The 13,287-nt window shown below is 37.9% G+C and overlaps 2 protein-coding genes across 2 annotated transcripts in view; both read left to right on the top strand.

Annotated features, from left to right (window-relative positions):
- The first annotated feature begins 1,139 nt into the window (after nt 1–1,139).
- LOC107694153 (sortilin-like) lies at nt 1,140–10,941 on the top strand. Its single transcript, XM_016493757.1, has 21 exons — nt 1,140–1,443; nt 1,919–1,981; nt 2,173–2,249; nt 2,604–2,706; nt 3,209–3,376; nt 3,502–3,575; nt 3,785–3,831; nt 3,996–4,132; nt 4,271–4,354; nt 4,907–4,967; nt 5,538–5,693; nt 6,736–6,833; nt 7,327–7,426; nt 8,069–8,240; nt 8,353–8,546; nt 9,507–9,699; nt 9,786–9,902; nt 10,002–10,128; nt 10,377–10,483; nt 10,559–10,676; nt 10,804–10,941. Exons 1-21 carry the CDS (start codon nt 1,219–1,221, stop codon nt 10,816–10,818), a joined length of 2,436 nt encoding a protein of 811 aa, XP_016349243.1. The 5' UTR covers nt 1,140–1,218; the 3' UTR covers nt 10,819–10,941.
- Nucleotides 10,942–11,898: 957 nt separating this feature from the next.
- The window catches only part of fam3c (FAM3 metabolism regulating signaling molecule C), a 7,850-nt gene continuing 6,461 nt past the window's right edge, over nt 11,899–13,287 (top strand). The window contains exon 1 of the mRNA XM_016493776.1: nt 11,899–11,953. The gene's annotated coding sequence lies outside the window, so the exon portion shown is untranslated. The remainder of the gene's footprint in view (nt 11,954–13,287) is intronic.

Genomic DNA, 13,287 nt, shown 5'->3' with positions numbered 1-13,287 from the left:
TCTTTTAAGCGACTCATGGTGCTTTGCAACAGAAAGTTCGGAGAATTTTTAAGAAAAACCTGTTGCACTATTTATTAATTATTTGTCTGGTGGTATTATTCTAACGGAGGGCAGGGGGCGTCTAAAGTTTACATAAATTGTTGGTTTTTGTTGTACATATTGAAAATGATCTGTAACATGTTTCAAACCTGTGAAGCCATGTTTTATATGAGTCCAAAATCATCCTTTTTCATCAAATTAAACTAATTTGTGAACCTGAGGTTATTTGTCACATTAACTTTCTATAGGGATGACATAGTGCATGGGTAGCGGGTATTATGATAAATAATAATGATTTTATTCTGTCAAACTTGTCTCTAAAAGCACTCAACCCGAAACGTGTTTTTAATAAAGAACATTGTGTCCTCTCGTTTTATTATTGTTTACTTGTGAAGTGTGACCGAATAATTAAGAACGTAACAACTCAACAAATTGTATGCCAAAAGATGTAGTAACAAAAAGTGTCAATTGAAGCGGTAGGCAACAATACAAAGAAGAATGTATTTATAAAGTTAATATTTGATTTAGTCAAGTCTATGGTTGTGTCTCAAAACCTAGTGAGCGTCCTACCCAGACAGCATAGAGCCCAAAAGTGCTGCGCGCACAAACTTATCTTGTGAGGAAACGCAACTATTTTACGTTTTGGCGAATTCATACGATTTGACTCCTACAAAAAACGTAGGACAGTCTTTAAATAAGCACGAGGTCCTAAACCTAACAGTCGTACGTAAGCAAATCGTTCGAAAACGTACAAATGAAGTCGTTTTAATGTATATGAACGTACCAAAACGTCAAATAGTTACGAATTGCTATAAGAGCATGTTGGCACATACCTAGAAGGCCGTAAGTGTTGCGTAGTCACAATTTACAAAAATCTTCTGCGCATACTATTCAAATGCTGCCGCGTTGATGCTCGAAATCCTGCACCTGATGCCCAAAAGCCCTGTACACGTCTATAATGTACCAAAATGTTGCTTTGTTTGGCATTATAGTCTTGTGCAGCATATTTTAGCCATAATGCTGACTCGGAACGATATGCTGTTGAGGTAGGCAGCTCACATCGCTTTGAGACACTTGCCTTGAGTCTGCGGTGAGTCGGAGCACGATCAGCGGCGTTCACTCCTCCTCCCGCGCATCTTCTGAGGCATTAGGAAACTTACTTCTTTCTGTCATACAGTCATGAACTGGACATTGCTCGTATTGGGTAGTGCGTGCTTACTGGTCCTCGGTGAGGACGCGTTCGTTCATGGGAAGCGCAACGCGAGGACAGTGACTTTCTCTCGGTCTCCACGCGGTCACTCGAGACACAGACGGGACACCTGGACTGGACAAGCGCGTTTCACAGCATGCAAGTCTCCACTGTCACCCAAAGACCAAGAGCTTCTGCTCAGCCACACACACGAGGTGAGAACGAGATGCTGAAGTTCACTCCATCCGAATAATTGATTTTATTGCGGCGTTTTACTTTTGACATTGAGATGAATGTCAAAAGGTGACCCAATGTACCTGAATGTTATGGTCACAAAGGTTATAGTCGTGCTAAAAGTATTTCTGTATTTACTGACAGTTAGACATTTTAACTGATAGTTGGCAGTAGCAAAATTAAAAGTCATTTTATTTATTTTATTATTTATTTGTCCAATGTTGTTTTGGATACTGAAATAGAAAACTGAAAGAATGTTCATATATCTTTTATATAATGATAATAATAATATTAAAGTCTTATAGGTTTGGAACAACACTAGGAAGAGTAATTATTATTATTTTTTTTTATTTATTTTTTTATTTTAGTGTGAACGATCCCTTTAAATGACAGCCAGAACAGGGAAGTCCACTTCCATCAGTATATGTGCAACTCTGTCCTCTGGTCTTTTTCTAGACGGGGTTTCATGGTGATGATGGATCCAGTTTTACCCTCACATGGGTTGGAGATGGAACTGGGGTCAGTCTTGCCAAATCATCTAAACATTACTAATCATTATCTGATCTAAGTTCTCTGTTTTAAGGTTATTGTCTTGAAAATTTGGATGAACATTGTAGTTTTCATTCATAATCAGTCACTTTAAAGGGTTTATATATATTTATAAAGAAATTATGCAGGGGTAGTGTGAACCCTTTTTCTGTCTATCTCAGGTAATCCTGGTTCTTTCCACACTCAGCGCTCCCTCTGACTCATTTTATGAAGGCGGTTCATCGCGCCTTTATAGGAGGTCAGTGGTACAATTTTTACCTAATAACATGTAGAACAGAGGTGCGCAATCCTTTTCCTGGAGATCTATCTACCTGCAGACTTCACTTCCAGCCCTGCTCCAAACATACCTGTCTGTAATTATCAAGTGCTCATGAAGATCTTCATTAGCTGGTTCAGTTGTGTTTGATCAGGGTTGAGTTGAAATTTGCTGGACAAAAGATCCCCGGGAACAGGACTGGGCACCTAATGTAGACTAATGTGGCCAATTCAGGCTTTTACTCGGATACCGATCTCAAAAGAGTCAAAAATCGTCCCTTTTACTGGCCTAGCCAGCTGTTTTGGACTTCTTTACTGATTTACTATCTTTTTATAGTGAAGACTATGGAAAATCTTTTCATGATGTCTCCCATGCCATTAACAACACATTTATAAAGAAGGACTTTGGGATAAGTGCTGGACCCGGGAACCCTCAACAGGTAAATAAATGTGCTAAGTCTGAAGCCTATCTCTGAGAAAGTCACAAGTCAACTTGTCTTAGCTAATTCTGATAACTAATAATAATATTAGAAATAGCATGACCTTTTTTCACTTTGTCATTGTAAGTAGTTGTCAATATGTGACATTATTTTACATTCTGACACCACAGAGATTCTGTCCAAACAGAAGAGGCCATGACATTTACAATTGTCTCAAGACAGCTCAGGGTTTTAACAGACATTGCTAATGACATCAGCCGCTTTGTGTTAAAACCCAACATGAAACTACGCTTCATTTTTTAAAAAACTTCTTTTGAAGTGGGGTTGGTGTGAAGCTAATATCCGGCTGTGTGTTAGTTCTTTGGAACTAACTTTTGTCATCATCTCAAAAAACAAAACAAAAAAACAAACCTACACTGTAATTGACCCTCTTCATGATTTCTGTACTTTATTGTTTTATAAGTAAATGATATATTATATATCACTTTTTGTCTCATTACAGGTGATTCTAACAGCCAACCTGCCTTTCACCGAAAGCCCAGGAGGAGTTATTTTTACGTCAATGGATGCTGGTGTGACGTTCAGATCAGTGCAGCTTCCATTCCATCCAGCACAGGCCATTCAGTTCCACTACCAGGACCCAAAATACCTTGTGGTCATCAGCATTGATGTGAGTAAGGTTTTGTGAGGTGATTCAGGTTTCTGCCACACCATTATTGTATTTTTAATTAGCTGACACTTAAGACCCCTAAGATGTCATATGTGACAGTTTGTTGACATGCTCTCTCTCTTCAGGACGGGCTATGGCTCTCAGAAGACTTTGGGAACAGTTGGTCTGAAGTTCACAAAGGAGTTCACACGTTCACATGGTGAGAACAATAACAGCGTGACATGAGTAACCGAACAAGAAACGAAACATTTCGAATGTCTGTGTATTTGAATATCTTGATTTTCAAAATATTGTATATATATTTTATAACTTGTTTCAATCAGACAGTGAATAAACGTCATTTGATTGAAGAAAAAATAATTAATTTCTGTAAGTAAAATATAGTTTCCCTTTTTTATTCCTTTCAAGGGGATCTGGAATCACTCTTTTTTTCAGTTCCAGCCCAAAAGGAACTGGTGCGTGATTTCATCTATGTTTTTTTTTCTTCATTAAATAACTCTAAAGGAATCATTAGACAAGAATAACTGATATTCTTTGAGATAAATTTTCATGTACAACTGAGAAAATTGGCCATTCAATTGAATGCTTATCAATTAAATGGTAATTGGGTTTGAACCAGTGGAGGCAGCAAGACGAGGCGAGCTCATTCTGAGACGGACGCAGGATGTCGGCAAAAATTTCACCACCATCGCCAAGAACATCTTCTCCTTCGGATACATCGGTGGCTTCCTGTTTACCTCTGTCATGGAAAAACTGGTGTGGAACTCAGATAACATGCACACTCAAGCATGTGTTCACCCACATGAACACACACCATGTTGCCCACCCTTTTTCATTTTCCCTCCTGTAAGAATCATCAAAGCATGCTTAATTTATGACATGTTGTGTTTACAGGGCTCTCCCCGTATCATCTATGTGTCCTCAGACCAGGGTGACCATTTCAGAAAAGCTCAGCTACCGTCAGTAACTACAGAGCAGGTGTTAATAACACACAAACGTTTGAACACACTAATAAAAAACTAAAAAATATATTACTTTTCATTAATTACTTTTAATAAATTATATATATTATAAGTATTATTATTAACTGATATAATTAAATGTATTTATTTTTTATCTTTATAACACACAAGTTTGAACACACTTATAATAAAACTGATAAATGTATTTATATTTTTTTTATTTATAATATATTATAATATAATTTCTGAATAATTACAAATATAATAAATATATATGTGACTAATTGTATATTAATATAATGAAATAAATATAATTAAATAATAATTAATAAATTATATAAATATAATAATTAATTACTTTATTGTTAATTCATATAATAAAATGTATTTATTTTGTATTGTTATTTTACTTTCATAAATATGTTTGGGGAAATGTATGACAGTTGTGCTGTTACTCCCCCTTTCAAGTTGGTCCTGCTGATTTGGCAGAAAAAAACCTGTCACAACCTCAAACATGACTGGAGGGCTGTGTGCAACTGTTTGACTCACTCTTGATGTCTGTTTGCAGTTCTACTCCGTTTTGGACGGAGACGAGGACATGATCTTCATGCACGTGGACAACCCTGGAGGTGCGGTTTCATGCTTTTTAACTTCCTTCTCCATCCTGTGAGAGGTGTAAAAGAAATGTATCAGTATTATTTAACAGCTCAACCACTGTTGCTCTCAGTTTAACAGTGTGGAGGCTGGACTCGTCAAGCGAGGTCCACTTTGTGCTGACATATCAGAGAATGTCTCTGCACAAAATGCTAGACTCTTTTGGGTCAGTGTGTACGCTATTCATCTTCGAGTCTGGAGGTCTTTGTGCTGCGATGATCACTGAATAAGATAAGAGTGAGGATGGTGTAGTCTTTCAGTCAGGCCTTGGAGGTTACACACAAATACACCCCTCATTGTATTTACATGTATGTATCACATACAGTCCATGGCTCATGTGAAGAGTTATCTTATTTCCCATCATGCCTATTATATGTTGATCTGTTTCTCATTGGATGTTCCCATTTTGTCACATGAAGCCGGTTAGATGGGTTTGCTATGTATGTGTGTGAATAATAATGGCTTGCGGCTGATCTCTTATCTCGTCTGAGAGTAAGCTGTGTCAGCGGAGTGTTTGTATGTGATGTGATCTCACATGCTTACAGAAGACACATATTTTGGCACAATCTACACCTCTGATGACCGTGGAATCCTGTATTCTAAGTCTCTGGAGCGCCACCTGTTCGGCGGGGAGGGGAAGAGCGATTTCACAAATGTTACATCTTTGAGAGGGGTCTATCTCACCAATATACTGGAGGAGGGTATGAACACTTGTTTCATGTGATTTAGTTTGTCTTAAAGGGTGCCTAAAGGGTTAGTTCACCCAGAAATGTAAATTCTGCATCAAGGAAGTACATTTGAGCTTCTGTTTACCATAGATGTTGATGTGACGTTGATGTGCTCTATGTGTGTGCGTTAAAAATCAAATTAAATTAAAGGGATAGTTCACCCAAAAATAAAAATTCTGTCATTAATTACTCACACTCATGTTGTTCCAAACCCGTAAGACCTTTGTTTGTCTTCAGAACACAAATGAAGATATTTTTGATGAAATCTGAGAGCTTTTTGACCCTGTATAGACAACAATGCAACTGACGATGCATACGTGTGCATTCCTCTGCTTGTAAACAAGGCACAGTGCATGCGTTTTCTATGTCAGAATGCCGGCTCCTGCATCAGCAGCACCACATGAGAAGAAATCATTGAATAAAGTCATTATTTTTGTTTTCTTCACGCACAAAAATTATTCTCGTAGCTTCATAACATTACGGTTGAACCACTGATCACATGGACTATTTTAATGATGCACTTGCTACCTTTCTGGGTTTTGACTATGTCAGTTGCGTTGCTGTCTATGCAGGGTCAGAAAGCTCTCGGATTTCATCAAAAATATCTTTATTTGTGTCCCGAAGATGAACGAAGGTCTTACAGGTTTGGAACGGCATGAGGGTGAGAAAGTAATGACAGAATTTTCATTTTTGTTCCCTTTAAATCTGTTCATCATATAAAGCAATTGTGTCTCTTCAGAAGATTTGTGTTAAAGTAATGTATTATAACTAATGCATATTAATTTATTTTATGAACTTCCTGAAGCATCAACGTTTAAGTGGAATGGACTTTCAATGGAGGGACAAACCTCTCTGAAAAAAAGTTGTTTTTCCAAAGATGAATGAAAGTCTTTTGGGGTTGAGAAATATTTGACAGATGACAGAGTTCCCATTTTCTGATGAACTATCCCCTTAAGTGCCAAATGGCCAATCACGCTTGTATTGTAAAAGATGTCTTACTCCTGTTGGGCCGCAGATGGACGCATTCGTTCAGTCATTACATTCGACAGAGGTGGAAGATGGAGATTTCTGAAGAAGCCAGAGAATGTGAATTGTCCAGAAACCTCAAAAAAGGTAACAACTGAGGACTGAGTGATGAGAAATTGCATTTTATTAAAGTTTCTATAAGTACCATTTTTTCTCATTCTGTTGATGTGTTTCCTGTTTAAACAGGAAGTTGGGCAAGAACATATTGAAGATTTTAAAATGAGCCATAATTAGACAAACATTTCACGCAAGGCGATTTTAAATTATTATATCTGCTAATAAAACGTTTATCAATACATTAGCATACAGATTAGCCATTAAAGTTAAAAGGCCAATTTTGATTTCCTTCAAAGCAATGAAACAGAAGTAGCAACAGATCTTTTCCTCCATTTTGTGACATACATCTGAGTATAACGGAATATTGGAAAAGAAAAAAAAAACAAGGTGGTGAGTGACTTGGTTCTATACATCGGTTATTGATTGGATTGTGAGATGTAAGGCTTCTTTTTTTTTCATTTTACGGCGACTTTAAATGTTCCTGTAAATGCGTGTGTGTGATTGTTTCCATTTTCTTTTCCAGTGTAGCCTGCATATCCACGGAGAGCACAGTCACTTCAGTGGAATCACTCCCATGCTGCCTCTCTCTGAACCTACCGCCATTGGCCTGGTCATCGCCCATGGTACTAGCCCCTACTACCTAGCTCCACAACCTCCACAACTTAAAGGGATAGTTAACCCAAAAATGAAAATTTGATGTTTATCTGCTTACCCCCAGGGCATCCAAGATGTATGTGACTTTGTTTCTTCAGTAGAACACAAGCCTTAAAGGGATAGTTCACCCAAAAATGAAAATGTGATGTTTATCTGCTTACCCTCTGGGCATCCAAGATGTAGGTGACTTTGTTTCTTCAGTAGAACACAAACTGAGATTTTTAACTCAAACCGTTGCAGTCTGTCAGTCATATAATGGAAGTGAATAAGAATCACGGCTTTGAGAGTCTAAAACATACACAAACAAAACCAAATTAAACCCGGCGGCTCATGACGATACATTGATGTATAAAGACACAAAACGATCGGTCTGTGCAAGAAACTGAACAGCATTTATATCGTTTTTTACCTCTGATTCACGCAATGTCCGAACTGCTCGAACTGCGCGTCCTCCTGAGTGTGTTCTTGACAGCCGGCGCGTGACGTGTCTTCTTCTTCTTCTTGTACACGTTGATCGCCCGGGGGGTAAGCAGATAAACATCAAATTTTCATTTTTGGGTGAACTATCCCTTTAACATTCAAACTTGTCAAAATATTAAATGTCACTGCAGGTAGTGTCGGTGACTCCATTTCAGCCGCTCGGCCTGATGTGTATGTGTCTGGGGACGGAGGTTACACCTGGTGGGGGACTCTGAGAGGACCTCACCACTATAGTATCCTGGACTCTGGAGGGCTGATTGTGGCCGTGGAGGCGCACAGAGACAGACAGATCAGCTCAATAAAGTAACACACTATCACTTGCCCTGCAGTTGTATAACACATTGTTCTCGTTCTGAAAGAACAAACATGTAATTTGTGGTCACTGTCATATATGACTATGTGTGTCTGTTTTCAGGTTTTCCACAGATGAAGGACAGTGCTGGAAGGTATTTAATTTCACAGACCACCCGATCTTCCTAGCAGGACTGGCATCTGAGCCGGGCACTAAGACAATGAATATCAGCATTTTCGGCTACCGCCCAGACGATGATGATCAGCCCATGTGGGTGGCTGTCACCATAGACTTTGAGCACCTGCTCACCAGAGAATGTAAGAAACGTTTCAAGAATTATGGGCAGAATTCAAAAAGTGTAATAAGTATCATACTAAATCATCAAAGCTCAGACACAATCGATGAATAATGTAGAATTGACCCTTTGCCGGGAGTTTGACTGACTGGCGGTCTGACCAATTGTACTGCTGAATCTGCTATTTTGTCCGACAAAAAACAAACCAGACAGGAGAGTAGATTAACGTTGGTGGATGTGAACTTGGAAAAATGGTGTGTATTGATGTCTTTCTGCAGTTGACACAAGATACCTTGATCGGTACACGTGCTGCTTGAACTGAGGCGCTACAGCAATCTGTCACGACACATCAAAGAGCCATAAAATGGCATTTATTGTTTGAATTTCTTATAAAAAAGGCCAAAATTTGAAAGCTGAGACTTTGTTTCATACCAGAAGTAACCTGCTCTGTCTTGTCTGTCGGCACATTGTGTCCTCTTTGCTCCATGATGTATTTGATCAATTGAAGTGATCTCTCTTACCATTGAGCTTCTAACATGCTCAGTCGGACTAAAAGCTTCTGACAGGGGGTCAGACTAGTGCCAAAAGTGCAGAAAACCCTACAAAAAATATAGGCCAACAGATGCTCAATGACAGCCTGACAGATGCTCAACAGCATAAGCCCATCAGCTTCATGTCACTGCCTCAAGAAGGGAAAAAAAGTATAGTTCCTCTGTGTTCTGGGTTGTTGATAGGTGCTTGATTACTGGCTTAAGTCTCTGATAGCCTAGTTCAAGTATCTTCTTTAATGTAAGAAAACAAGATTTTTTTTTTCACCTATTTTATCATCTACCAGGTAAAAATTATGACTATTATTGCGCAGAAAAGTAATGTAACTGCTCACACTACTCAATAAACATCAGTATAATTTATATCTGTACCACAATTGTGACAATGCAGTATTTAGTCTTTGGAAGTTTGTCCAAATCATGTCTTTTCCTAGGTGGTGAAGAGGACTATGTGCAGTGGTTGGCACACTCTGACTATGACTCTGACCCAGAAACAGACGGATGCCTCTTGGGCTACAAAGAGACGTTTAGAAGACTAAAGAAGCTGTCAGCATGTAGAAATGGGAGAGGATATGTGGTCAGCAGGCAGCAGCGTCCATGTCCTTGCACTAGGGAAGACTACATGTGGTAGGAAAAATTGCACCACACTGAGGTTTGGACTTCTGCTTATGACCAAACAAAAGATGTTTTCTGAATATCTCTCCTGTCAACAGCGAGTACGGTTTCTATCGGCATGAAAACACCTCGGAGTGTCTCCTACAACCCGACTTCCTGAATCAAACCCAGGATATTTGCTTAAATGGGGAGCTAGAAGACCTGCAGAATACAGGGTGATGGTGAAATACATCTTGATTTCTATATAGCAAAATTTTAAAACACACACACATACATACACTTCATTGTTATAATTATACCACTGTGTTATACAGGTATCGTAAGATTCCTGGCGATAAATGTGAGGAGGGTGTCAGGCCTCCGAGACGAGAAGATGTTTTCAAAAAGCTTTGTGGGAAGGACATTTCACCAACTTCCGCAAATTCGCATACTAAGAGTTCAGTGAGTGGCCCGTTTCTCATGACAATCATTACTCACTATACAGTGGCCAAAAAACAAAGTAAAATCACTTATCATGTATGTTACAATATAACGATCATAAATACAGTTTGCTTAACCAGTATGAGCAAGAGTGATGTATTTCTGAAAATCAATATGAATTTCGTTCATAAATCAATCAGCACATTTAAAAGAATACATAAAGAAAAACATGGCTGTTGAACATTTATTTATTGTCTTTCTATTTGCAGCCGGGCATGCTGGTTCTTATTGTGGTGTGTACTTGTGTGGGGGTCATTGGTTTGATTATTACTGCAGCTTTAATAATCACTTCAAAGAGGATAAACTGTAGGCAAAGGTAAGGTCAACTGATAAAACTTGATTGCCATTATTTCTGGCAGATTCTCTGTTGGTCAAATTCTGCCCCCTGCAGGTCACCTGCTTATCGCTTTTCGGCTCTGCAACTCCAAGAAGATGATCTGTCTGTTAGCAATGAGAGCAGCCCCAATGGCAAACTAAATGGTTTCCAGGTCCAGGAGGACTCAGATGATGTAAGCTTGATGAACCAGTCAATATTAACCTTGCATATATCAACTGAATTTGGTTGTTTTTATTCATTTATAGTTGATTATATATTAATTTTTGCATTTGCTTGTTGACTTTTTTATTTTTTTTTAGGATCTCATTGAATGAACAACATTTAAACACTGGGAACTACTCAGGCTTTGCAGACAAGTGTGAATTGTTTCAAATGAATCTCATCACCCAGGCACTGTGACTGGACAATAAATGCTTGGAAATAACGGTGAACTGCATTATTCAAACCAAGGCAAATGATATCTTGCTGCGGTCAGGTTCTTATTTTGTCCTATGAGGTGTCTTATACAGGGACCAGAGGATAATCATTAGGAGTGAATTCACTTTCACCCTCTCTGTCTTTTGCACTGGAATCATTCATATTCCCTCAGGCTGCTGCTGCTGGCAATCCTTGAGCTTTGGGACTATGTATTTTCAAATAGACCAATCTACTGTTTTTGAATTGTAAATAAATTAAAATGCATTTAAACATCAGCATATATATGTATATATTTATTTATTTATTATTTTATTTTTTTGATAATACAATACCATTACAGACAGATGTCAAATGAAAAAGAGACCAAACAGTTGTCTGTCTTGGAAAACAAACAAACCACACACCTCACAAAGGCATACACTCACCTCACACCTCCTCACTAACACACACCTTCACACATACACTACATACCACACTACACACCAACATGAACCAGACATCTTCACCCATCTGACTCAAAATTCAAGAATATTTAAGCAGTACAGGGTATAGGGGAAAAAATAACAAAATAAATTAATTGCATTATAAAGTTTGTAGCCTATACTACTGTCTTAAATCGCATTGCCTAAATATAATGTTTTTCAGTCCATTGCCTAGGTGTATATACTATTCAACCTATAAATTCACATAAAACACTAAAATATCAAGAATTTCTTATATTAACATAGTGTACTTTAAATGTCTTAAAAATAATAATAATCTGCATACTTTTTGCATATAATTTTCCATTCATTCCAAAAGGCTTCAAATTGAACTACATAGTCTAAAACTAGCATGACTAGTTTTTTAACAAATTATGCAAATTATTATTTAAAAAAAACCTGAGCAGTGTGGGCTGGTGTCATATAGGACACGCCCCACATGGGCGTGTCTATCACACGTACACACATCTGCACACACGCACGCACGCTCCTCCCCTCTGGCTAACCCGGGTGTATAGGGATACTCAGCGTTGTGTCGCCGTGGCACCAGGTACTTCTTTCCATTCTCTTCTTTTTTATTCAATATCAGTCTAAAAGTATATTCGTTGGGTTACATGATTTCTTGAGTTCATATTATAAATCTGTTTTAAGATTTATTCTTGTTTTTTTTTTTTTATATATATATATATATATATTCGCCTCATGCTAACGGCTACTGTCATTTTTACTGTTGTCAACTGACACCTAAACTTCACACCAACACAAACGATTAATTCGCTTCTGGTATCTTTTTCAGACATAATTATAGGTTTTCAGGATGTATGTGTTTGTTTTAAATGTTATATCTTGAGCTGAAGTTAAAGCTAAGGATTTGTTGAATGTTTTATTGGCTCATGTGGAAAAGAGTCATTTTCAGATGACAGGTGAAGACTGATACAATCTAAAACTTTTATGTTCGCATGTGTTAAACCAGCTTATAAACTTGCACTTTCTTTTGCCACCTTTCTATACACGTGAATAGGGGTTGATCAATATGATTTGTTATAATGGCCAGTGCTCATACTGATATCTGTAGAGCAGAGCACTATTTAATAATAACAAGGTGCTGAACACTGGCTCTATACTATATTAGAATTCACTAAAATAGTTTAATAGTTCACTAAAATAGTCATGAACAATTTAATGCATTCATACATTATATAATTCTGTGATGTTAAGTTAAACATGGTAAAATGTGTTGAAAAAAAAAACTATATCTATCGTACACTACCTTTCAAAAGATGTTTTTTTGTAGGAGTTTCTTATGCTCATCAAGGCTGCATGTATTTGATTAAAAAAATACAGGAAAAAGTGTAATATTGTGAAATATTACGATGTAAAATAACGTTTTTCTATTTTAATATACATTAAAATCTAATGTATTCTTGTGATGCAAAGCTTAAAGGGGTGGTTGATTGCGATTTCACTTTTTTAACGTTAGTTAGTGTGTAATGTTGCTGTTTGAGCATAAACAATATCTGCAAAGTTGCAGCGCTGAAAGTTCAATGCAAACGGAGATATCCTCTTTTAAAATTCTGGCAGTTTAATGCCTACAAAAACGGCTGGTAGGGACTACAACGAGCTTCTTCCCAGGTCCGTTACGTCACGAACCCAGATAAACCCCGCCCCCGGGAACACGCAGCAAAGGGGGCGAGGCCTTGCTGCACTGCTTTAGAGAAGAGGAAGAGAAAACTAGAGGTGCACGTAAAAATCTGTTCATATATGAATCGCGATTCTGTCTTCTAATGATTCTAATGGATTCACAAGATTCAAAATCAATGTTCTAAAGCAGCGGTTCTTAATACTGTTCCTCGCGTCCCCCTGCTCTGCATCTCTCTCTCTCTC

The sequence above is a fragment of the Sinocyclocheilus anshuiensis genome, unplaced genomic scaffold (assembly GCF_001515605.1).
Source record: "Sinocyclocheilus anshuiensis isolate Anshui unplaced genomic scaffold, SAMN03320099.WGS_v1.1 scaffold1003, whole genome shotgun sequence".
NCBI classification, from domain to species: domain Eukaryota; kingdom Metazoa; phylum Chordata; class Actinopteri; order Cypriniformes; family Cyprinidae; genus Sinocyclocheilus; species Sinocyclocheilus anshuiensis.
Note: the sequence above shows the minus strand (reverse complement) of the source record. Positions and strands in the feature narration are given on the sequence as shown.

Coding starts and splice junctions, on each gene's coding strand:
- LOC107694153 (XM_016493757.1), top strand. CDS start 1,219: ATGAACTGGACATTGCTCGTATTGGGTAGTGCGTGCTTACTGGTCCTC. Junction 1,444..1,918: donor TGCTCAGCCACACACACGAG/GTGAGAACGAGA, acceptor GTCTTTTTCTAG/ACGGGGTTTCATGGTGATGA. Junction 8,547..9,506: donor GCACCTGCTCACCAGAGAAT/GTAAGAAACGTT, acceptor GTCTTTTCCTAG/GTGGTGAAGAGGACTATGTG.